A 23,737-nucleotide genomic window follows, 5' to 3' on the forward strand; every position below is an offset into this window, starting at 1 on the left:
ATAAAAAGAGACCAAGCTTATTCCCATTGCGTTCAATTCCTTTTATATTTCAGTATTTTATAGTTAATCAATCTTTGTCCCTTTAGAAGCTGTTTCTGGAGGTAACTACACTTAATGCACAAGTATTATTCAGAATGATAGACTATTACCATTTTATTGTGCTCAAGGCTTGTCCATAAGAATCCAAGCACCTATCTATAGCTAGTGTGGACATACAGTGATCCCTCAACTTACAATGGCCTCAACATACAATAGTTTCAACATACAATTGTCTTTTCTGGACCATCGTAAGTTGAAACCAGACTCAACATACATATGGAATCTGCGAAACGTGTCAATGGCCGGAAGAACCGACCAATCAGAATGGGCATTCACTGGTTAAACCCCTGTAGTACGGAAGTACATGCACTGACTGGTGTCTGGTAGCGCCCCCTACAGTACAGGGAGGTATTACATGTTCTGTACACTTTACCTGTACCAGGGTTACCTGCTCCTTTGGACACCAGGTGGGGGCGACTCCATTACTTTTTTAGGACATTGCGTGTACTGTACAGGACCCTGAAGAAGCTCCTGTCCTCTACATAGACCAGTGTTTCCCAAGCAGGGTGGCCCCAGCTGTTGCAAAACTACAACTCCCAGCATGCCCGGACAGCCTTTGGCTGTCCAGGCATGCTGGGAGTTATAGTTTTGCAACAGCTGGAGGCTCCCTGCTTGGGAAACACTGACATAGACAGTGATTTACAGCTCCCAGCAGATATTTCTTACTTTTATATGTAAGGATTTACTTTATCTATATTAGTTATCTACTTATTTTTCTTTAATTCTCACTTTTTCCTATTTTTGGATGACATTTAGTGCCTTTAGAACCAATTACCAGGTTTCCATAGAGTTCTGGTCTCAACATACAATGGTTTCAACATACAATGGTCATCCCAGAATCAATTAATATTGTAACTTGAGGGACTACTGTTTATAATAGAAGGGGCTCTAACAAGACTATGACTTATCCCCTATCTATGGGAGAAGTGAGAAATGTCTGACTGCTGGGGTCCTTTGCTGAGTGAATGTACAAATATATAAATGTACAGTACAGAGATCGGTAACCATGACAAGGGGACGTCCTCTACATCTTGAGGAAGGAAGATTTCACCATCATCACAGACAGAGATTCTTTACTGTAAGAGCAGTGAGACTATGGAACTCTCTGCTACACAGTGGCCCTCATTTACTATTCTAAACCCGACTTGTTTTGTAGGGTTTTTCTGGCGCATCTTTGTCTGCGACATGTCACATCGTGCGCCAGTCTGCGACACGATGCTAAATTTTTTCCCGACGGACCCGATGTGGATTCTCCCAAACCCGAAAAAGGGGCGTAACCCGACATTTCTGAGCTTTCCCACGTATTTATAAAGGTTTCCAACCCGAATTTGTTGAATTGTTGTGGATTTTTTCCCGACAGCTCAGAGGAGTTGGAAACCAAAACCTACAAAACCCACGTGCGACAAACAGGATGCGACATAATATTAATTACCAGGGGAAAAAAGCAGTCGGGTAAGAAAGCAACATAGACTTACAACCCAATTTTCTAAGTATATGAGGGCCTATGTTGTGATATCTGACTCAATAAACATGTTCAAGGGGGGTCTGGATATTTTTCTGAAATAATATAATAAAACAAGTTATGGATACTAGATTTATGTGGATAGAACATTGATCCAGGGAATGATTGTAATACTTAGAGTTGGGAGGGAATTTTTCCTAAGTCATGGGGCAATTGGCATTAGCCTCATGGGGGGGGGGGGGGGCGGGAGGTTACCTTCCTCTGGATCAACACAGTAGGGTTTTAGGTTGAACTTAATGGACTCTTGTCTTTTTTCAACCTTACAAACTATGTAATTAAGCTTCAGTGTTCATGCTCAGCTACTGTACTATTTACTTTCTATAGAAGACGCATACGGAATGAACAAAGAGGTAGACACGTTTGCGCTATGCTACTCCATTCACCTGAGGGACAAGTGACCTTCTTTCTTGTGATTAGTGGGGGTCCCAGTGATAGGACCCCCACTGATCAGATATGTCTGCACCCTATACACTTGTGCAGTATAAAATTGAAACACACACAACTGTTATGAGTTCCATCACCTGATTCTAATGTGCGTATTGACATATACTTATCAAGGCTATAACATGTCTGTAAACAATCTGAACAAGTGCTAAAAGATACCCATGTAAGGTTGCAGCATACCCATGTAAATCCTAAGCAGTTTATAGCATCTGCAAGCATGTCTCCAAGCAAGGAAGGCCATGATGTTAGTGCTGGGAAGTATGCATGCATATGAGGACTCTGCCAATGGACGACCTGCAGGAATACAAGGGACAGAAGCAGAAAATGTTGCATTAATTGCTGAAATGCTACAATGTTACATATGACTGACAGACAGCCTGTTAGAAAAATGGACAGACAGATAGATAGACATATTTAAGATAGATAGACACATTATAGATAGACAGAAGATAGATAGATAAACATATAGAAGGATAATCCCCCAATAATAAGCATATCATGTGTTGCCCTAAGACTCTCTGCAAACAGCGGTATTATATGTATGAACATGGCAGAAAGTGATTATTTTTACTTATTTGTAAAATGTAACCCTTGCAAGCAGGACCCTATCATGTTATGTATTTTAACCCTTATCATATGTACAGCACCCTATAACCAAGGGGGCTATAACAATAAACAATTGGGGGAAATCTAAGCAGTGCAGTTAATGTGCTGCCCACCCATCTTCGCTTGTTGATGAGCACTTTCTTCCCTGTGCATGCATACAATATTTATTTAGAGTGCCCATATAGTGCCAACATATTCTTCAGCACTGTACAGAGATGGTCATCACTCCCTTCAGTCACTTTCCCCAATGCCCCCTTTTTCACCCACACACTAGGGTCAGTTTAATAGGAAACAAATGTATGTGACATTGGGGGAAACAAGATGGTAACGTTTGAACTTATTCCATGAAAAAGCTGATCAGCAGTGAAATAAGGCCACGTTGGGCTCCTTCACCACCAATAGTATCTTCTTTTGCTATCCAGGTAGAGAATACACCTCCATTACAGCTGGTGAATGGACAGTATTGGTCTAAGCTTCTCCAGGTAGAATGGAGCTGTTCAAATGTACAGGTATAATCTATCATTTAGAAACTGCATATAAAAAGGGGAAAGCATTTTACCTTAGGATTACTCCGACATGTTTCATTTACAATAACCTTACAGGTAGCTGCTGCTCTTTTTATGTTGGCATAACTACATGTTTGTATCTGATTTTGTCACTCTCTTACAGACAAGAATGTAACATTATTTACTGTATTATTACCTAATGTGTATAGTAATAAATATTATTAAGGTGTGTACTGATCTATGAACACCTGTAAGCCTCCACTGATACCTGCCCTACCCCTCCAGCACAAGATACTATCCAACCTGCCTCCCCTGCTGAGGTAGAGCTGCATATAAATAATAGAAACTGGTTTACCCCAGGCATGATGATGTCTTCAATGTCTCTGAATATGTTGTCCCAACTCTCTGATTCCACAGGGGCACTGTCAGGCAAAAGGGCTCTCATGTAACCAGGCTGTACATCTGGATTTACTCGCCTTTCTCTTATGGTGCTGAGGTACTGACAGATATAATCCACCAGTTCTTTACCTGGTTACACACAGAACATAATCACAACTTGTTAAGAAACTCCAGCTAGATAGCTTATTGGTGTTGACAAAAACACTTCATAGAAATGTACAGTACCAGCCCACAGCTGCCTCACTTAGATATTCTAGGGGCAGAAATTATAATTCTATATATTCACATAGACATTATTTACCGTATATACTAGAGTATAAGCAGAGATTTTCAGCATGATTTTTCGTGCTGAAAACGCCCCCCTTGGCTTATACTCGAGTGAACTCTCCACCTGTCAATCCCTTCTCAGTGGTCTTCAACCTGCGGACCTCCAGATGTTGCAAAACTACAACTCCCAGCATGCCCGGACAGCCATCGGCTGTCCGGGCATGCTGGGTGTTGTCGTTTTGAAACCTCTGGAGGTCCGCAGGTTGAAGTCCACTGCGGCCTTCGTCATCATCCAGCCCCCCTCCTCCCCTTCCTTTTGTTTTCTACTCACCTCCCCTCGGTTGGAAGTTAGGGTGAGCTGGTCTGGGCCATCTATGCTGCAGGGACCGTCCGGTGGGGATGGTTAGTCATTGTGGGCCGTCCATTTTCACCGGGGGGCGGGCCTCATCTCCGCTCTGGGCACGGACTAGTGACGTTGCCTTGACGAAGACGCACAGGGACGTTGCGCATGAACGTCCCTGTGCGTCGTCATCAAGGCAACGTCACTAGTCCGGGGCAGGCCCGAAGCGCGGTGAAAATGGACAGCCCGCAACGACTAACCATCCTCACCGGACGGTCCCTGTAGCATAGATAGCCCAGACCACCTCCCCCGGCCGCCGAGGGGAGGTGAGTACAAAACAAAAGGGGGGGGGGGGTTGGATGATGGCTAAGGCCGCAGTGGTCTTCAACCTGCGGACCTCCAGAGGTTTCAAAACTACAACTCCCAGCATGCCCGGACAGCCGACGGCTGTCCGGGCATGCTGGGAGTTGTAGTTTTGCAACATCTGGAGGTCCGCAGGTTGAAGACCACTGACAAGGGATTGACAGGCTGTGATGATGAAGGGTGGGGGTGATGACGGGGGTCTGGATGATTACATGGGGGGGATGATGTATTTCCCACCCTAGGCTTATAGTCGAGTCAATAACTTTTCCTGGGTTTTTGGGGTAAAATTAGGGGCCTCGGCTTATATTCGGGTCGGGTAAATGCCAAAATCTAACACAGATTCTAACACATTTTATCAAAGTCAGTTGACAACAATACATAGATAGGCAGGTAGACAGACAGATGATAGCTAGATAGATGATAGATTGATAGATAGATAGATAGATAGAGACAGATAGATAGACAGATGATAGATAGATAGACAGACAGATAGGTGATAGATAGGTATAAGAATATGTTATAGATAATTAATTTATTTAATTAGCTTATTCTAAGGATCTGCTCCATTGTTTAGATTTGCCACTTTTATCTCTTGACGCGTTTCAAGATGTTTGTATTCAAGATTTATAGTGCTACTGTGTACTATGTCCTATCCTATTCATTTTAACCTGTTTGCTTCGATTTTAACATTCATTGTATTTTTTAGCATTTCCTTATTATGTTTACTTCATTATACTTATCTGTTAATAAAAATTATTTGAACAGATAGGTATAAGATATAATAGATAGATGATAGATATGATATAGAGGATTGAAAGATTATAAACATTTATGATATTAATGATTGATAGATAATAGATAGCTATTAGGTAAGAGATGCTTGCTTGATTGATAGATGGACAACCTGCAGCAATACATAGAACATTAGGAGAAAAATTCTGCATTATTGTTGAAATGCTACAATGCAAACAGGATTCACATATGACACTGACATGGATCAGACAGATAGATAGATAAATAGATAAGTATATGTTTGATAGATGATAGATAGATATGTATAAGAGATGATTGATAGATAGATAGATGATAGATATGTATAAGAGATGATTGATAGATAGATATGTATTAAAGATGATTGATAGATAGATAGATAGATATGTATAAGAGATGATTGATAGATAGATAGATAGATAGATGATAGATAGATATGTATAAGAGATGATTGATATATAGATAGATGATAGATATTTATAAGAGATGATTGATAGATAGATAGATGATAGATATATATAAGAGATGATTGATAGATAGATAGATATGTATAAGAGATGATTGATAGATAGATAGATATGTATAAGAGATGATTGATAGATAGATAGATGATAGATATGTATAAGAGATGATTGATAGATAGATAGATAGATAGATAGATAGATGATAGATATGTATAAGAGATTATTGATAGATAGATAGATAGAGATCCAGGAAAGCATTTTGGATACTTGTAGATAGATAGATAGATAGATAGATAGATAGATAGACAGATAAATAGATAGGTATAAGATGACTGATAAATGATAGCTAGAAACATAGATAGAGCTCTGCGTAACATACCTCTTTTTCTGTATTCCTCTGATTCCATGGCAGAATGTATATAAAGTTGTAAGACCTGGCTGCTGAAAGAGCTGTCTGTCTGTCTCTCCCTCTCAAGCCATAGATTATATACCCCTGTTATCTTTCAGTCATACGTCATGTACCTGTATTTCTGCCTACGTAAACACTTTATCTTATTCCATTTATTTCAGATGCCACTCCATCATGTTGATTTGAAATAAAAGAAACCCTCGAGCACTGTTTGCTTTACCTGTTATCTTTGATGTCTTCAGCTGTATCTACACAACCAGCTCCATTCATAATCAGCTCAATGGATGCTCGAGGACCAATTTTTTCTTTTTTTGCCCACTCTCTTGTGGAATCACGTAAAACCAGTTGTGCACATGGTTCAATAGGAATTAGGACTGACAGTGCAAACAAGAGTAGGGGATACAGGCCGGTCTATGGAATAGATTAATTATTGCTAGTTAGGATAGATCATAGTGGGAATTGTTTGTGCACAGAAAATGATTGTATGCTTTGTCAAAGTGTAGATACGTTTTCCTACATCACTGTGAAAGATACTGTTCATTTATTTATGAAATAATACCAATCCAAGGCACAGAAAATCTGTGTCATTTCCTTCTTTCGTTTAAAAGGGGTAGATCATGGTTCCAAAGAATGCCACAAGTCGGGCAGTGATATAGCTATAGTGGGAACAGAGGTAACAGTTGTACACGTGCCATGTGCCTAAGGGCCCAAAGTTACCACTGACACATAAGAACACACTAGTATTATAAATGGTACAAACCACAGTAGGGATGTGATATACATGTATTTTATCAAAACTCAACTTATATTGTAGATTAGAACTATATATGAGTATATGATGTATATTTAAAGGGGTACTCTGCTGCCCTGCTTCTGGAGCTCCGCTCCACAGCGTCCGGAAGTTTATTGTTCTGTACACTGTGTGCGGGCTTCCGTGTTCAGGGCCGCCCCTCATGACCTCAACAAAAGTCTATGGGACGTACCCCTTTAAGGCAACCAGTTGTATAGAAGTTTCTTTTAAAACCAATTTATGTATTTGTACTAATGTGCCAACTACCCCCGAATAACCATCCAGAGGTTTCTGTAAGTGGGGAGAGAAAGAAAAAGCACCCAACCCTGATGCTTTAACCCCTTAAGGACCGAGTGTTTTTCCATTTTTGCACTTTCATTTTTTCCTCCTTACCTTTTAAAAATCTTAACCCTTTCAATTTTGCACCTAAAAATCCATATGATGGCTTATTGTTTGCACCACCAAGTCACCTTTGTAATTACTTCAGTTATTTTACCCAAAAGTCTACGGCGAAACAAAAAAAAAATCATTGTGCGACAAAATTGAAGAAAAAACACAATTTTGTAAATTTTGGGGGCTTCCTTTCCCACGCAGTAAATTTTTTTGTAAAAACGCCACCTTCTCTTTATTCTGTAGGTCCATATGATTAAAATGATACCCTACTTATATAGGTTTGATTTTGTTGTACTTCTGGAAAAAAATCCTAACTATATGCACGAAAATTAATATATGTTTAAAATTGTCATCTTCTGACCCCTATAATGTTTTTATTTTTCCAAGTATAGTGTGGTATGAGGGCTCCTTTTTTGCAATGTGATCTGAAGTTTTTGGCGGTACCATTTTTGTTTTCATCTGACTTTTTGATTGCTTTTTATTCATTTTGTCATGATATAAAAAGTGACCAAAAACACGCTATTTTGGACTTTGGAATTTTTTTTGCGCGTACACCATTGACCGTACGGTTTAATCAACTATATTTTTATATTTTTATAGTTCAGATATTTACATACCCGGCGATACCACGTGTTTATTTTTATTTACACTGGTTTTTTTTTTTTTTTTTTTAAATGGGAAAAGGGGGGTGATTCAAACTTTTATTAGGGAAGGGGTTAAATGATCTTTATTTACTTTTTTTTTTCACTTTTTTTTGCAATGTTATAGCCCCCATAGGGGACTATAACATGCATTACATTGATCTCTCATACTGTTCAATGCTATGCCAGCTCTCTAGTCAAATATTTTACATGAGGTCTGGCAACTGCTGGGAGGTCACTCAAAAATGACACCAGCATCTGTGGGCTCTATGGCAGGTGTATTGTAAAGAGGTAGGAGTTGTCTTTGGAGGAAACAAATACCACAACATATTAAGGCTTCTGTCACACTACAAAATTACTCAGTTTTAAAGATCCGTTCGAAGTTCCGTCTGAAAATCAGCTTTAAAGCGGCAGTTACAAAATCCTATACGGCTGTTAGAAAATCCCATTGTAGTCTATGGGATTTTTACATTATCCTTTATAACCCGTTATAGCCCGTTATTAATAACGGCCGTTATTTTGTGGCGGAAGATAGTAACGGGAGAAGGAAGGGGTTAATGTGTGTGATTTTAAACTTTTTTTTTTTTTACACTTTTAGTCCACTTAGGGGACTCTTAGGAGGGATCATTTGATTCCTCATACAGATCAATGTGGTTCCATAAAACCACATTGATCTGTGTGCTCTGCGCTCAATTGATAAAGCCTGGTACTGCCAGGCTTTATCATTGTCAGAGCCACAGCAGCAGCAGGACGAGAGGTAAGCCTTCTAGCTACCTCAACAGTGGATCGCCCCCCTTGATCGCGCTGTGGGGGGGCGATCCACCCCACTGGACCACCAGGGACGGGATAAAGGTATCTTTAGATTGTTGCTGTCGAAGCTGACAGCAGTGTCTAAAGGGTTAATAGCTGCCCGCGGCACATGGACGAGTATACACATTCATGGTCGTTAAGGGGTTAAAGGAAAAACTAAAATATGCACACCTGGATTTGGGAATTCTCTGCAGATCCTCTCAAGCTCTGCCAATTTGGATGGGGGCTATAGATGGAAGCCATTTTCAGGTCTCTCCAGAGATGTTTTATTGGGTTCAAGTCAGGGCTCTGGCTGGGACACTCAAGGACATTCACAGAAAAGAAATTTTTTCATCACTTAATGTTATAAAAAAAAAAAAAAAATGATGGAATCTTTAACAATGTTCCCACCTAGTGATTTGTTGTTCCACCTTAGGATCTTATCCCCTGAAGGGGTACTACGGCCCTAATACATCCTTTGGATAGGGGATAAGATGTCTGATCGCGGAGCACCCCAGCAATCTGTCATTCAGGGCAGTCAGGCCCCCTCCCATAGACTTGCATTGAGGGGATGAGGCGTGATGTCACACGGGGGCGTCGTGGGTCACGATACTCTGGCCCTGTCGACGTCACGCTGCACACTCGGAGCCTCCAGCGCTGCAGAGAGCTCGCAAAGGTGGGTGCTGATTGACAAATTGTGGGAGTCCCCAGCGGTGGGACCCCCGCGATCAGACATCTTATCCCCTATTCTTTGCATAGGGGATAAGGTGTATTAGGACCGGAGTACCCCTTTAAAGACACAGCAGGTTTTGGTCTGTGTAGAGAAAAAGTGGTTATTACTTTCAGTTTTCAAAAAGGCCTCTAAAAATGAAAGAAGCAATCTGATTGGTTCCTATGGGCAACTGCACCACTCTTTCTCTACACAGGTTTTATAAATCTTCCCAATATCGCTTTTATTTTTCCATTTAAAGAGCCATATTAGGGCCTGTATATGGGACCAATTGTACTTTGCAATTATACCTTCAATTTTACCTTAAATTATATACATCAAAAGAAAAAAACATTATCTGTGGGGTTTAGTTTTTATGCAGTGCACTTTTTGGTAACAAACAGATGCAACATTTCAGCATTAAGCCAATGCAATAAGTACCTCCTCCAGCATGGACCAACAGCTCTATAAAAATAAATAATAATAATTATATGAATTACTTTTTTTGTGGGCGTATGGTGGTGTTTTTGTCTTTTTTTTTATGGACCTATGTATAGAATAAATGTCCATATGTATTGTCTTAAAAAAAAGAGAAAAGATTATTGGGAAAAAAATATATATGAAAGACTTAAAGGGGTATTCCAGGATTTTTATTTTATTTGACTATGCTACAGGGGCTGTAAAGTTAGTGTAGTTGATAATATAGTGTCTGTACCTGTGTGTGAAGGTTTTCTCACAATTCTGTGATTTTCACTCCAATATTGATTTTACCAGCATACAAAATGACTGTTGTCTCAGATTTCTTCCAGGTTGCAATGCGGCCGACACCAGACTCACTAGTCAGCTGATGACAGGGAGCCTGCCTGCTTCAATGGGTGGAGCGACCACTTGGTAGGAGAGAGATCAATCTGAACTAATGCAACAGCTGGAGGCACCCTGATTGAAAACCACAGGTCTTTGAATGGATGCAGCTCATTTATGTTTCAATGGGTGTGGAAGGGAGAAAAAAGGAATTATGGGATTTGAAGGCAAAAAAGAAAACTAAAACAGGAAATACCAGTTCACAAAAAGCTAGCCACAGTGTTATGGTTAATCTCACAACATAGCCATTTAGCCCCAAGACAAGCGCAAATCCTTCCTAAGCATGTTCATTAGGGTCTGCTAGGTACATACTAAAATCACCTTATGGTGGATAACCCCTTTAAGGTAAAGTAGCGATTACAAATAACATATACAGTCTAACTATACATAGGAAAATTATGTTAATAACCACAATTAAAAGTATAAGAATGTAAATACATGAATATACAAATACAGTATATGCAAAATACTCATACCTAAAACTAAAAATATGTCCTTCAGTAATGAAACATGATTTCCTCTTCTGAGATTCAGACCAGCTGGAAATCAAGTCCCCAAGAGGTATATCCAGAAGGCTCTCCTATTCGGTAGGAGGTGTGCAACATCACCCCCTCTTGGTGGTGAACCATGTGGCCAACGACCTGTCATGCTTCTCTATGATTAAATATTTAGATGCAATTGATACATTTTAATATCAATACAATCTCACTTCCCGCAGGTGTTGCGAAATTTTAACTTTTACGACTAGTGCACCCCACTTAGGTAAAATTGCAGGTGGTACATAAAGCGTTATAAATAACAATAAATTAAATACAATTGATGAATTTTTTTTATTGAAAAATTGCTTATTTTTGAACATTACAAAAATCTTTGCCTTAAAGGGATACTTCGCTGTGTGACATCTTATCTCCTATTCAAAGGGGACCCCTGCAATCCCACCTGCAGCAGCCCGGTACCTCAGCAGCCCGGAGCTAAGTTCCTCCGAGGCTGATGACGGGGCGGTGCAGGGGGGATCGCGGGGTCCCCTTTGGATAGGGGATAAGGGGCTGATGACGGGCGGTGCAGGGGTTGGGGCATCATGATGTCATGCCCCGCCCCCTCAATACAAGTCTATGGGAGAAGGTGTGACTCCCCTTCCATAGACTTGCATTGAGGGGGCGGACGTGATGTCACGAGGCGGCGGGGCCATGATGTCACAATGCCCCATCCCCTGCACCGCCCGTCATCAGCCTCAGAGAAAACTTAGCTCCGGGCTACTGAGGTACTGAGCTGCTGCAGGGGGGATCGCGGTCCTTTGGATATGGGATAAAATGTCTAACAGTGGAGTACTCCTTTACATAGCATACTGGCAGACTCCAAACCTGGCAACATAGCGCAATCCATGTTCTTTTTATTTTCAAATACACTTGGAGGTAAGAGATTGCTTAGGTTGGGAGCCCTACGTGAAGTAACCTGACATCCATGTCACAAAATCTGGGACAATATCTCATCCTCATATGAAACAGGAAGGCATTTTAAAATGATATTCTTTATCTGTGGAAATTATCTTGTCTACTGTAATACTACTGTGGGTTTAGGGCATTGTGTAGAAAGATTGTCATTTCTACCATCTGTTAACAAATCCTCTCTAGGTTTTCAATTAACAATATTTCTCCCTCTCTGAAACATCCAATGTGGATGCCCCCTGGCTTTGAGACATTGACAACACTGGCAAATCTCAAGTTCATACTTTGCATAATCAGAGCAATTTTGTTTAATACACGTTAACTAACCTATAGGAATTGCGCTCTTTGTGTGAAATGGATTCCTGCTTGTGGCATGGAGGATGGCGTCTCCTTACAGCTGAGCTAGAAATTAACTGTAAAAGTGGTATTTATTTTGAGATATTCTATATACACTGGTGTGGCAGAAAACTGACAACTCCAGATCACAAGAAGGTCATCTATATACCAGCCATACCAGCATATACTGTCCAAAAAGGAGTTCTGATCACTGAACACAAATTCACTCTTCCACTGAGCCATAACTAAGGGCTCGTTCACATTAAAGTCTGCCCCTGTTATTAAATACCTGTTATCAATCCGTATGATAATTTTTCAAATGGATTGCAAACGGCTGTAAAATAATCCCATTGATGTCAATGGGATTTTTTTTTACAATCATTTATCACCTGTTTGCTTCCTGTTCCGTTTTTGTTTGACGGGGAAAAGACGTTGCATGCACTATTTTTCTCCCGACAAAAATAACGGAAAAGAAACGGATATTATTGTAACGCTCACGTTTCAGAAGACAGGAAAACCGGTGGATGTGGATCCGCTGGACCTGTGTGGCAGATGACTCGGACCGTACCAGGAAGCGGAGTCTAAGGTGCCGCTGATTTTCACCAGAGCCCGCCGCAAAGCGGGATGGACTTGCTGCGGCAGGTGGCACCCAGGTCGCTACCACTGGCACGGCTTGACCACACAGGTGGCTGAGGAATTCAAGGCACTGGAGGAATAAGGCAGCTCGTGGTCAGGATAGCAGAAGGCCAAGGCAGGTGGCACAGTAGCATAGTTAGGAGCGTGTGTGGCCGGAGCGCATAATGTAACAGTTATAAATTTAACATTAAAGTCTATGGGTAGCGGGTTGAAAATGGATGAGCCTTTAACCCCTTAAGGACCCAGCCCATTTTCACCTTAAGGACCCGAGCATTTTTCGCACATCTGACCACTGTCACTTTAAGCATTAATAACTCTGGGATGCTTTTACTTATGAATTTGATTCTGAGATAGTTTTTTCGTGACATATTCTACTTTAACATAGTGGTAAATTTTTGTTGATACTTGCATCATTTCTTGGTGAAAAAATCCAAAATGTCATGAAAAATTAGAAAATATTGCATTTTTCTAACTTTGAAGCTCTCTGCTTGTAAAGAAAATAGACATTCCAAATAAATGTTATATTCATTGTCAGGATTCGGCAGGCTGGATGTGGATCCTCTGTGTCAGCGAGGGATTGGCGTGGACCGTGTTGGTGGACCGGTTCTAGGTTGCTACTGGTATTCACCAGAGCCCGCCGCAAAGCGGGATGGTCTAGGTGCGGCGGTAGCAACCAGGTCGTATCCACCGGCAACGGCTCAACCTCGCTGACTGCTGAGAAGGCGTAGGACAGAAGGACTAGGCAGAGGCAAGGTCAGACGTAGCAGAAGGTCGGGCAGGCGGCAAGGTTCGTAGTCAATAGCAATAGCAAGAGGTCAAGAACACTGGTAAGGCAAACACTATAACGCTTTCTCTGGCACAAGGCAACAAGATCCGGCAAGGAAGGGAAGGGGAAGTGAGGTTATATAGACAGGGAGCAGGTGGAATCTAGTAGACTGATTGGGCCAGGCACCAAGGTGCACTGGCCCTTTAAATCTTAGAGAGCTGGCGCGCGCGCGCGCGCCCTAAGGAGCGGAGCCGCGCGCGCCAGGACGTGACAGCCGGGGACCGGGACAGGTGAGTGACTTGGGATGCGATTCGCGAGCGGGCGCGTCCCGCCATGCGAATCGCATCCCCGCCGGCAGTGTCAGTGCAGCGCTCCCAGTCAGCGGGTCTGACCGGGGCGCTGCAGAGAGAGGAACGCCACGAGCGCTCTGGGGAGGAGCAGGGACCCGGAGCGCTCGGCGTAACAGTACCCCCCCCCCCTTTAGGTCTCCCCCTCTTTTTGTCCGGTAGTTGCTTCACGTGGGATGAGGACATTGGGAGCGATTGTAGAGTTTCCTTCTGGAAGACAGAGAAGTCCTGAGTATCCTCATCAAAGGCAGGCAGTTCAGAAGGAGTGGGAATGGGGAGGGGGGGCAGAGGGTGAAGCTTGGCACGGGGCAGAGTGTTACCAGGATGGGGGCTATGAGGAGGCAAAGCATAGTCCTGATAGGCCTTGGGGAGACCAGGTGTAGGAGGAGGCACTGAGGCTTGCCTGGCGGGACTGGGAGCAGACGTGAGGCATTTTTTGTGGCAAGAAGTACCCCAGCACTTGATTTCCCCGGTGGTCCAGTCAAGGGTAGGAGAGTGGCGTTGGAGCCATGGCAGACCGAGGAGGACCTCAGAGGTGCAGTTGGGCAAAACAAAAAATTCTACTTTTTCGTGATGCAGTCCAATGCTCATGAGCAGGGGTTCTGTGCGGTAACGCATGGTGCAGTCCAATTTAACTCCGTTGACCGAGGAAATGTAGAGCGGCTTGACGAGACAGGTCACAGGGATGTTGAACTTATTGACAAAAGAGGCCAAAATGAAATTTCCCGCAGAACCAAAGTCCAAGAAGGCCACAGCTGAGAAGGAGGAGTTGGCAGAAGGAGAAATCCGTACGGGCACAGTGAGACGTGGAAAAGCAGACTTCAGACCAAGAGACGCCACTCCCACGTGAGCTGGGTGCGTGCGTTTCCCAGACGTGGAGGACGAATAGGGCAATCCACCAAGAAATGTTCGGTACTTGCACAGTACAGACATAAATTTTTATCTCTGCGGCGAGTCCTCTCTTCATGGGTCAGGCGAGACCGATCCACTTGCATAGCCTCCTCGGCGGGAGGCACAGGGGTAGATTGCAAAGGATACTGTGAGAGAGGTGCCCAGAGATCAAGGTCTTTTTCCTGGGGGAGCTCCTGGTGTCTTTCAGAAAAACGCATGTCAATGCGGGTGGCCAAATGGATAAGTTCATGCAGGGTGGCAGGAATTTCTCGTGCGGCCAGCACATCTTTGATGTTACTGGATAGGCCTTTTTTAAAGGTCACGCCTCGTTATTCCAAGATAATTCGGAGGCGAGAGTACGAAATTGGATGGCGTATTCGCCTACTGAAGAATTACCCTGGACCAGGTTCAGCAGCGCAGTCTCGGCAGAAGAAGCTCGGGCTGGTTCCTCGAAGACACTTCGAATCTCAGCGAAAAAGGACTGTAGAGAGGCAGTGACAGGATCATTGCGGTCCCAGAGCGGTGTGACCCATGACAGGGCCTTCCCAGACAGGAGACTGACCACGAAAGCCACCTTCGACCGTTCTGTAGGAAATTGGTCCGACAACATCTCCAAATGTAGGGAACATTGTGACAGGAAACCACGGCAAAGTCTAGAGTCCCCATCAAATTTGTCCGGCAGGGACAAGCGGAGACCAGGAGCGGGCACTCGCTGCGGAGGAGGTGCAGGAGCTGGCGGAGGAGATGGTTGCTGCTGTAGCTGTGGCAGAAGTTGCTGTAGCATGGCGGTCAACTGCGACAGCTGCTGTTCTTGTTGGGCGAACTGTTGTCCAAGTTGCTCTATCTGTTGCGACTGCTGGGCGACCACCGTGGTAAGGTCAGCGACAACTGGCAGCGAGACCTCAGCGAGATCCATGGCCGGATCTACTGTCAGGATTCGGCAGGCTGGATGTGGATCCTCTGTGTCAGCGAGGGATTGGCGTGGACCGTGTCGCTGGACCGGTTCTAGGGTGCTACTGGTATTCACCAGAGCCCGCCGCAAAGCGGGATGGTCTTGCTTCGGCGGTAGCAACCAGGTCGTATCCACCGGCAACGGCTCAACCTCGCTGACTGCTGAGAAGGCGTAGGACAGAAGGACTAGGCAGAGGCAAGGTCAGACGTAGCAGAAGGTCGGGGCAGGCGGCAAGGTTCGTAGTCAATAGCAATAGCAAGAGGTCAAGAACACTGGTAAGGCAAACACTATAACGCTTTCTCTGGCACAAGGCAACAAGATTCGGCAAGGAAGGGAAGGGGAAGTGAGGTTATATAGACAGGGAGCAGGTGGAAGCTAGTAGACTGATTGGGCCAGGCACCAATCATTGGTGCACTGGCCCTTTAAATCTTAGAGAGCTGGCGCGCGCGCGCCCTAAGGAGCGGAGCCGCGCGCGCCAGGACGTGACAGCCGGGGACCGGGACAGGTGAGTAACTTGGGATGCGATTCGCGAGCGGGCGCGTCCCGCTATGCAAATCGCATCCCTGCCGGCAGTGTCAGTGCAGCGCTCCCGGTCAGCGGGTCTGACCGGGGCGCTGCAGAGAGAGGAACGCCGCGAGCGCTCCGGGAAGGAGCAGGGACCCGGAGCGCGCGGCGTAACATTCATTCACATATACAATATTTCCACTTTATGTTGGCATCATAAAGTTGACATGTTTTTACTTTTGGAAGACATCAGAGGGCTTCGAAGTTCAGCAGCAATTTTCTAATTTTTCCCGAAATTTTCTAAATCGTAATTTTTCAGGTACCAGTTCAGTTTCGAAGTAGATTTGAGGGGCCTATAAGAAATACCCCATAAATTACCCCATTATAGAAACTGCACCCCTCAAAGTATTCAAAATGACATTCAGAAAGTTTGTTAACCCTTTAGGTGTTTTACAGGAATAGCAGCAAAGTGAAGGAGAAAACTCAAAATCTTAATTTTTTACACCCGCATGTTCTTGTAGGGTAATAGGAGAAAAAGCCCCCTAAAATTTGCAACCCAATTTCTCTAAGTAAGAAAATACCTTATATGTGGATGTAAAGTACTCTGTGGGTGCACAGAAGGGAAGGAGCGACAATGGGATTTTGGAGAGTGAATTTTACTGAAATGGTTTTTGAGGGGCATTTCGCATTTAGGAAGCCACTATGGTGCCATAACAGCAAAAAAAAAAAAAAAAAACACATGGCATACTATTTTGGAAACTACAACCCTCAAGGCACGTAACAAGGGGTCCAGTGAGCTTTAACACCCCACAGGTGTTTGACAACTTTTCGTTAAATTTGGATGTGTAAATGAAAAAAAAAAATGTTTTTCCCTAAAATGGGGGTTTTTTCCTATATTTAACATTTTTACAAGGGGTAATAGGAGAAAATGCTCCCCAAAATATGTAACCCCATCTCTTTTGAGTATAGAAATACCCCATGTGTGGACATCAAGTGCTCTGCTGGCGCACTACAATGCTCAGAAGAGAAAGAGCGCCACTGAGCTTTTTGAGAGAAAATTTGGTTGGAATAGAAGTCGGGGGCCCCCCCATTTTGTAAACTACATCCCTCACAGAATTTAATAAGGGGTGCAGTGAGCATTTACACCCCACTGGCGTTTGACAGATCTTTGGAACAGTAGTCTGTGCAAATTAAAAATAATTTTTTTTATTTTCACGGACCACTGTTCCAAAGATCTGTCAGACACCTGTGGGGTGTAAATGCTCACTGTACCCCTTATTACATTACGTGAGGGGTGTAGTTTCCAAAATGGGGTCACATGTGGGGGCGGGTCCATTGTTCTGGCACTATGGGGGCTTTGTTAATACAAGTGGCCTTCAATTCCGGACATATTTTCTCTCCAAAAGCCCAATGGCGCTCCTTCTCCTCTGAGCATTGTAGCTCGCCTGCAGAGCACTTTACATCCACATAAGGGGTATGCTCTTACTCAGAAGAAATGGGGTCACAAATTTTGGGAGGCTTTTTTTTTTTTCATTTTCCCATCCAACTTTAACGAAAATTCGTCAAACACCTGTGGGGTGTTAAGGCTCACTATAACCCTTGTTAAATTCCGTGAGGGGTGTAGTTTATGTCAGAACCGCTGTAAAATCAGCCACCCCTGTGCAAATCACCAATTTAGGCCTCAAATGTACATAGTGCGCTCTCACTACTGAGCCATGATGTGCACCCGCAGAGCATTTTACGTCCACATTCAGGGTATTTCCGTACTCAGGAGAATTCGCGTTACAAATTTTGGGGGTCTTTTTTTCCTTTTACCTCATGTGAAAATAAAAAGTATGGTGCAACAACAGCATGTTAGTGTAACATTTTTTATTTTTTACACTAACAGGCTGGTGTAGACCCCAACTTTTCCTTTTCATAAGGGGTAAAAGGAGAAAAAGCCCCCCAAAATTTGTAATGCAATTGCTCCAGAGTACAGAAATACCCCATATGTGGCACTAAACTGTTTCCTTGAAACAGTAAGAGAGCCCCATGCACATTTGAGAACTAAATTAGGGATTGCATAGGGGTGGACATAGGAGTATTCTACGCCAGTGATTCCTAAACACGGTGACTCCAGCTGTTGCTAAACTCCCAGCATGCCTGGACAGTCAGTGGCTGTCTGGAAATGCTGGGAGTCGTTGTTTTGCAACAGCTGGAGGCTCCGTTTTGGAAACACTGCCGTACGATACGTTTTTCATTTTTATTGGGGGGACAGTGTAAAGGGGTGCATATGTAGTATTTTACCCTTTATTATATGTTAGTGTAGTGTTTTTAGGGTACATTCACACGGGCGGGGGTTTACGGTGAGTTTACCGCTAGGAGTTTGCGCTGCGGCGAAAAATTTGCCGCAGCTCAAACTTGAAGCAGGAAACTCACTGTAAACCCCCCCATGTGAATGTACCCTGTTAATTCACATGGGGGGGGGGCAAACAGCTAGCTGTTGCAAAGCTACAACTCCCAGCATGCACTGACAGACCATGCTGGGAGTTGTACTTTTACAACAGCTGGAGGCACACTGGTTGGAAAACCTTCAGTTAGGTTTTGTTACCTAACTTAGTATTTTCTAACCAGTGTGCCTCCAGCTGTTGCAAAACTACAACTCCCAGCATGTAGTGATCGTCGAAGGGCATGCTGGGAGATGTATGAGGTACGAAACTACAACTCCCGGCATGGTGAGACAACCGTTTGCTGTTTGTGCATGCTAGGAGTTGCAGTTTTGCAACAGCTAATGAAGAATGGGTGGATGCTGTGTCCCCCATTGAAGGCTACAAGAAAAAGATTTTTCGGTGAGTACAAAAAAATCTCCTTTTCTCTGTCACTCTTCATTGGGGGACACAAACTGATGGGACGTACCAAAGCAGTCGCTGGGGTGGGAAGAACAACCACCAGAGGAAGGAAGTCAGTCCAGACACTGAACCCCAGCCAGCCGTAACGGATGAGACCCTGGGCCAAAAGGCAACCGAGGCCTGGAACCTCCGGCAGTTCCCACCATCCATGGAGATGGACTAAGATGCCAAACGAAGAGACTCTAAACCAAAAGACCACATAGAGAGACAAGAAGGGGCGATTCAGAGATCCGATGGCCTGTAACCAACCTGGAAGGTGGTAGGAAACCAACTCTAAGAAGCACAGAACCAGACAGAGGGAGAGCCTGGTTGGCAAACAAAAAAAGGAAAAGAGAAACTGTTACGCCGAGCGCTCCGGGTCCCCGCTCCTCCCCGGAGCGCTCGCCACATCCTCGCTACTGCAGCGCCCCGGTCAGATCCACTGACCGGGTGCGCTGCGATACCGCCTCCAGCCGGGATGCGATTCGCGATGCGGGTGGCGCCCGCTCGCGATGCGCACCCCGGCTCCCGTACCTGACTCGCTCTCCGTCGGTCCTGTCCCGGCGCGCGCGGCCTCGCTCCCTAGGGCGCGCGCGCTCCGGGTCTCTGCGATTTAAAGGGCCACTGCGCCACTGATTGGCGCAGTTGTTCTAATTAGTGTGTTCACCTGTGCACTCCCTATGTATACCTCACTTCCCCTGCACTCCCTCGCCGGATCTTGTTGCCATTGTGCCAGTGAAAGCGTTTCCTAGTGTGTTCCTAGCCTGTGTTCCAGACCTCCTGCCGTTGCCCCTGACTACGATCCTTGCTGCCTGCCCCGACCTTCTGCTACGTCCGACCTTGCTCTTGTCTACTCCCTTGTACCGCGCCTATCTTCAGCAGTCAGAGAGGTTGAGCCGTTGCTAGTGGATACGACCTGGTTACTACCGCCGCTGCAAGACCATCCCGCTTTGTGGCGGGCTCTGGTGAATACCAGTAGTAACTTAGAACCGGTCCACTAGCACGGTCCACGCCAATCCCTCTCTGGCACAGAGGATCCACCTCCTGCCAGCCGAACCGTGACAGTAGATCCGGCCATGGATCCCGCTGAAGTTCCACTGCCAGTTGTCGCCGACCTCACCACGGTGGTCGCCCAGCAGTCGCAACAGATAGCGCAACAAGGCCATCAGCTGTCTCAACTGACCGTGATGCTACAGCAGCTACTACCACAGCTCCAGCAATCATCTCCTCCGCCAGCTCCTGCACCTCCTCCGCAGCGAGTGGCCGCTTCCGGCCTACGACTATCCTTGCCGGATAAATTTGATGGGGACTCTAAGTTTTGCCGTGGCTTTCTTTCGCAATGTTCCCTGCACTTGGAGATGATGTCGGACCAGTTTCCCACTGAAAGGTCTAAGGTGGCTTTCGTAGTCAGCCTTCTGTCTGGGAAAGCTCTGTCATGGGCCACACCGCTCTGGGACCGCAATGACCCCGTCACTGCCTCTGTACACTCCTTCTTCTCGGAAATTCGAAGTGTCTTTGAGGAACCTGCCCGAGCCTCTTCTGCTGAGACTGCCCTGCTGAACCTGGTCCAGGGTAATTCTTCCGTTGGCGAGTACGCCATCCAATTCCGTACTCTTGCTTCCGAATTATCCTGGAATAATGAGGCCCTCTGCGCGACCTTTAAAAAAGGCCTATCCAGCAACATTAAAGATGTTCTGGCCGCACGAGAAATTCCTGCTAACCTGCATGAACTCATTCATCTAGCCACTCGCATTGACATGCGTTTTTCCGAAAGGCGTCAGGAGCTCCGCCAGGATATGGACTTTGTTCGCACGAGGCGTTTTTTCTCCTCGGCTCCTCTCTCCTCTGGTCCTCTGCAATCCGTTCCTGTGCCTCCCGCCGTGGAGGCTATGCAAGTTGACCGGTCTCGCTTGACACCTCAAGAGAGGACACGACGCCGCATGGAGAATCTTTGCCTGTACTGTGCCGGTACCAACACTTCCTGAAGGATTGTCCTATCCGTCCTCCCCGCCTGGAAAGACGTACGCTGACTCCGCACAAAGGTGAGACAGTTCTTGATGTTAACTCTGCTTCTCCACGCCTTACTGTGCCTGTGCGGATATCTGCCTCTACCTTCTCCTTCTCCACTAAGGCCTTCTTGGATTCCGGATCTGCAGGAAATTTTATTTTGGCCTCTCTCATCAACAGGTTCAACATCCCAGTGACCAGTCTCGCCAGACCCCTCTACATCAATTGTGTTAACAATGAAAGATTGGACTGTGCCGTGCGTTACCGCACGGAACCCCTCCTAATGTGCATCGGACCTCATCACGAAAAAATTGAGTTTTTGGTCCTCTCCAATTGCACTTCCGAAATTCTCCTTGGACTACCGTGGCTTCAACGCCATTCCCCAACCCTTGATTGGTCCACAGGAGAGATCAAGAGCTGGGGTACTTCTTGTTTCAAGGACTGTCTTAAACCGGTTTCCAGAACTCCCTGCCGTGACCCTGTGGGTCCCCCTGTAACCGGTCTCCCTAAGGCTTATATGGACTATGCAGACGTATTTTGCAAAAAACAAGCTGAGACTTTACCTCCTCACAGGCCTTATGACTGTCCTATTGACCTCCTCCCGGGCACTACTCCACCCCGGGGCAGAATTTATCCTCTGTCCGCCCCAGAGACTCTTGCTATGTCTGAATACATCCAGGAAAATTTAAAAAAGGGGTTTATCCGCAAATCCTCCTCTCCTGCCGGAGCTGGATTTTTCTTTGTGTCCAAAAAAGATGGCTCCCTACGTCCTTGCATTGATTACCGCGGACTTAATAAAATCACGGTAAAGAACCGCTACCCCCTACCTCTTATCTCAGAACTCTTTGATCGTCTTCAAGGTGTTCACATCTTTACCAAACTGGACTTAAGAGGTGCTTATAATCTCATCCGCATCAGGGAGGGGGACGAATGGAAAACTGCATTTAACACCAGAGATGGACACTTTGAGTATCTAGTCATGCCCTTTGGCCTGTGCAACGCCCCTGCCGTCTTCCAAGACTTTGTTAATGAAATTTTTCGTGATCTCTTATATTCCTGTGTTGTTGTGTATCTGGACGATATTCTGATTTTTTCTGCCAACTTAGAAGAACATCGCCAGCATGTCCGCATGGTTCTTCAGAGACTTCGAGACAATCAACTTTATGCCAAAATGGAGAAATGTCTGTTTGAATGTCAATCTCTTCCTTTCCTAGGATACTTGGTCTCTGGCCAGGGACTACAAATGGACCCAGATAAACTCTCTGCCGTCTTAGATTGGCCACGCCCCTCCGGACTCCGTGCTATCCAACGTTTTTTGGAGTTCGCCAATTATTACAGACAATTTATTCCACATTTTTCCACTATTGTGGCTCCTATCGTGGCTTTAACCAAGAAGAATGCCAATCCTAAGTCCTGGTCTCCTCAAGCGGAAGACGCATTTAAACGGCTCAAGTCTGCCTTTTCTTCTGCTCCCGTGCTCTCCAGACCTGACCCATCTAAACCCTTCCTATTGGAGGTTGATGCCTCCTCTGTGGGAGCTGGAGCGGTCCTTCTACAAAAAAATTCTTCCGGGCATGCTGTTACTTGTGGTTTTTTTTCTAGGACCTTCTCTCCGGCGGAGAGGAACTACTCCATCGGGGATCGAGAACTACTGGCCATTAAATTGGCACTTGAGGAATGGAGGCATCTGCTGGAGGGATCAAAATTTCCAGTTATCATTTACACCGACCACAAGAATCTATCCTATCTCCAGTCTGCCCAACGGCTGAATCCTCGCCAGGCCAGGTGGTCTTTGTTCTTTGCCCGTTTTAACTTTGAAATTCATTTTCGCCCTGCCGACAAGAACATTAGGGCCGATGCTCTCTCTCGTTCCTCGGATGCTTCGGAAGTAGAGGTCTCTCCGCAACACATCATTCCTCCTGACTGTCTGATCTCCACTTCTCCAGCCTCCATCAGGCAAACTCCTCCAGGGAAGACCTTCGTTTCTCCACGCCAACGTCTCGGGATTCTCAAATGGGGTCACTCCTCCCACCTCGCTGGCCATGCGGGCATCAAAAAGTCTTTGCAACTCATCTCTCGCTTCTATTGGTGGCCGACTCTGGAGACGGATGTTGTTGATTTTGTGCGGGCCTGTACTGTCTGTGCCCGGGATAAGACTCCTCGCCAGAAGCCTGCTGGTCTCCTTCATCCTCTGCCTGTCCCCGAACAGCCTTGGTCTCTGATTGGTATGGACTTTATTACAGACTTACCCCCATCCCGTGGCAACACTGTTGTTTGGGTGGTCGTTGATCGATTTTCCAAGATGGCACATTTTATTCCTCTTCCTGGTCTTCCTTCAGCGCCTCAGTTGGCAAAACAATTTTTTGTACACATTTTTCGTCTTCACGGTTTGCCCACGCAGATCGTCTCGAATAGAGGCGTCCAATTCGTGTCAAAATTCTGTAGGGCCCTCTGTAAACAACTCAAGATTAAATTAAACTTCTCTTCTGCTTATCATCCTCAATCCAATGGGCAAGTAGAAAGAATTAACCAGGTCCTGGGTGACTATTTACGGCATTTTGTTTCCTCCCGCCAGGATGACTGGGCAGATCTTCTACCATGGGCCGAATTCTC

At 45.1% G+C, this 23,737-nt stretch overlaps 1 protein-coding gene across 1 annotated transcript in view; it reads right to left on the bottom strand.

The window, feature by feature from the left end:
• HDC (histidine decarboxylase) overlaps positions 1-6,188 on the bottom strand; it is a 32,089-nt gene extending 25,901 nt beyond the window's left edge. Inside the window, exons 1-3 of the mRNA XM_056569273.1 lie at positions 6,161-6,188; positions 3,533-3,705; positions 2,246-2,359 (exon numbers count right to left, since the gene is read on the bottom strand). Coding sequence (XP_056425248.1) covers positions 2,246-2,359; positions 3,533-3,705; positions 6,161-6,188 — 315 coding nt within the window. The remainder of the gene's footprint in view (positions 1-2,245; positions 2,360-3,532; positions 3,706-6,160) is intronic.
• Between the last annotated feature and the right edge of the window lie 17,549 nt (positions 6,189-23,737).

This window comes from Hyla sarda, chromosome 4 (assembly GCF_029499605.1).
Source record: "Hyla sarda isolate aHylSar1 chromosome 4, aHylSar1.hap1, whole genome shotgun sequence".
In the NCBI taxonomy this organism is placed as follows: domain Eukaryota; kingdom Metazoa; phylum Chordata; class Amphibia; order Anura; family Hylidae; genus Hyla; species Hyla sarda.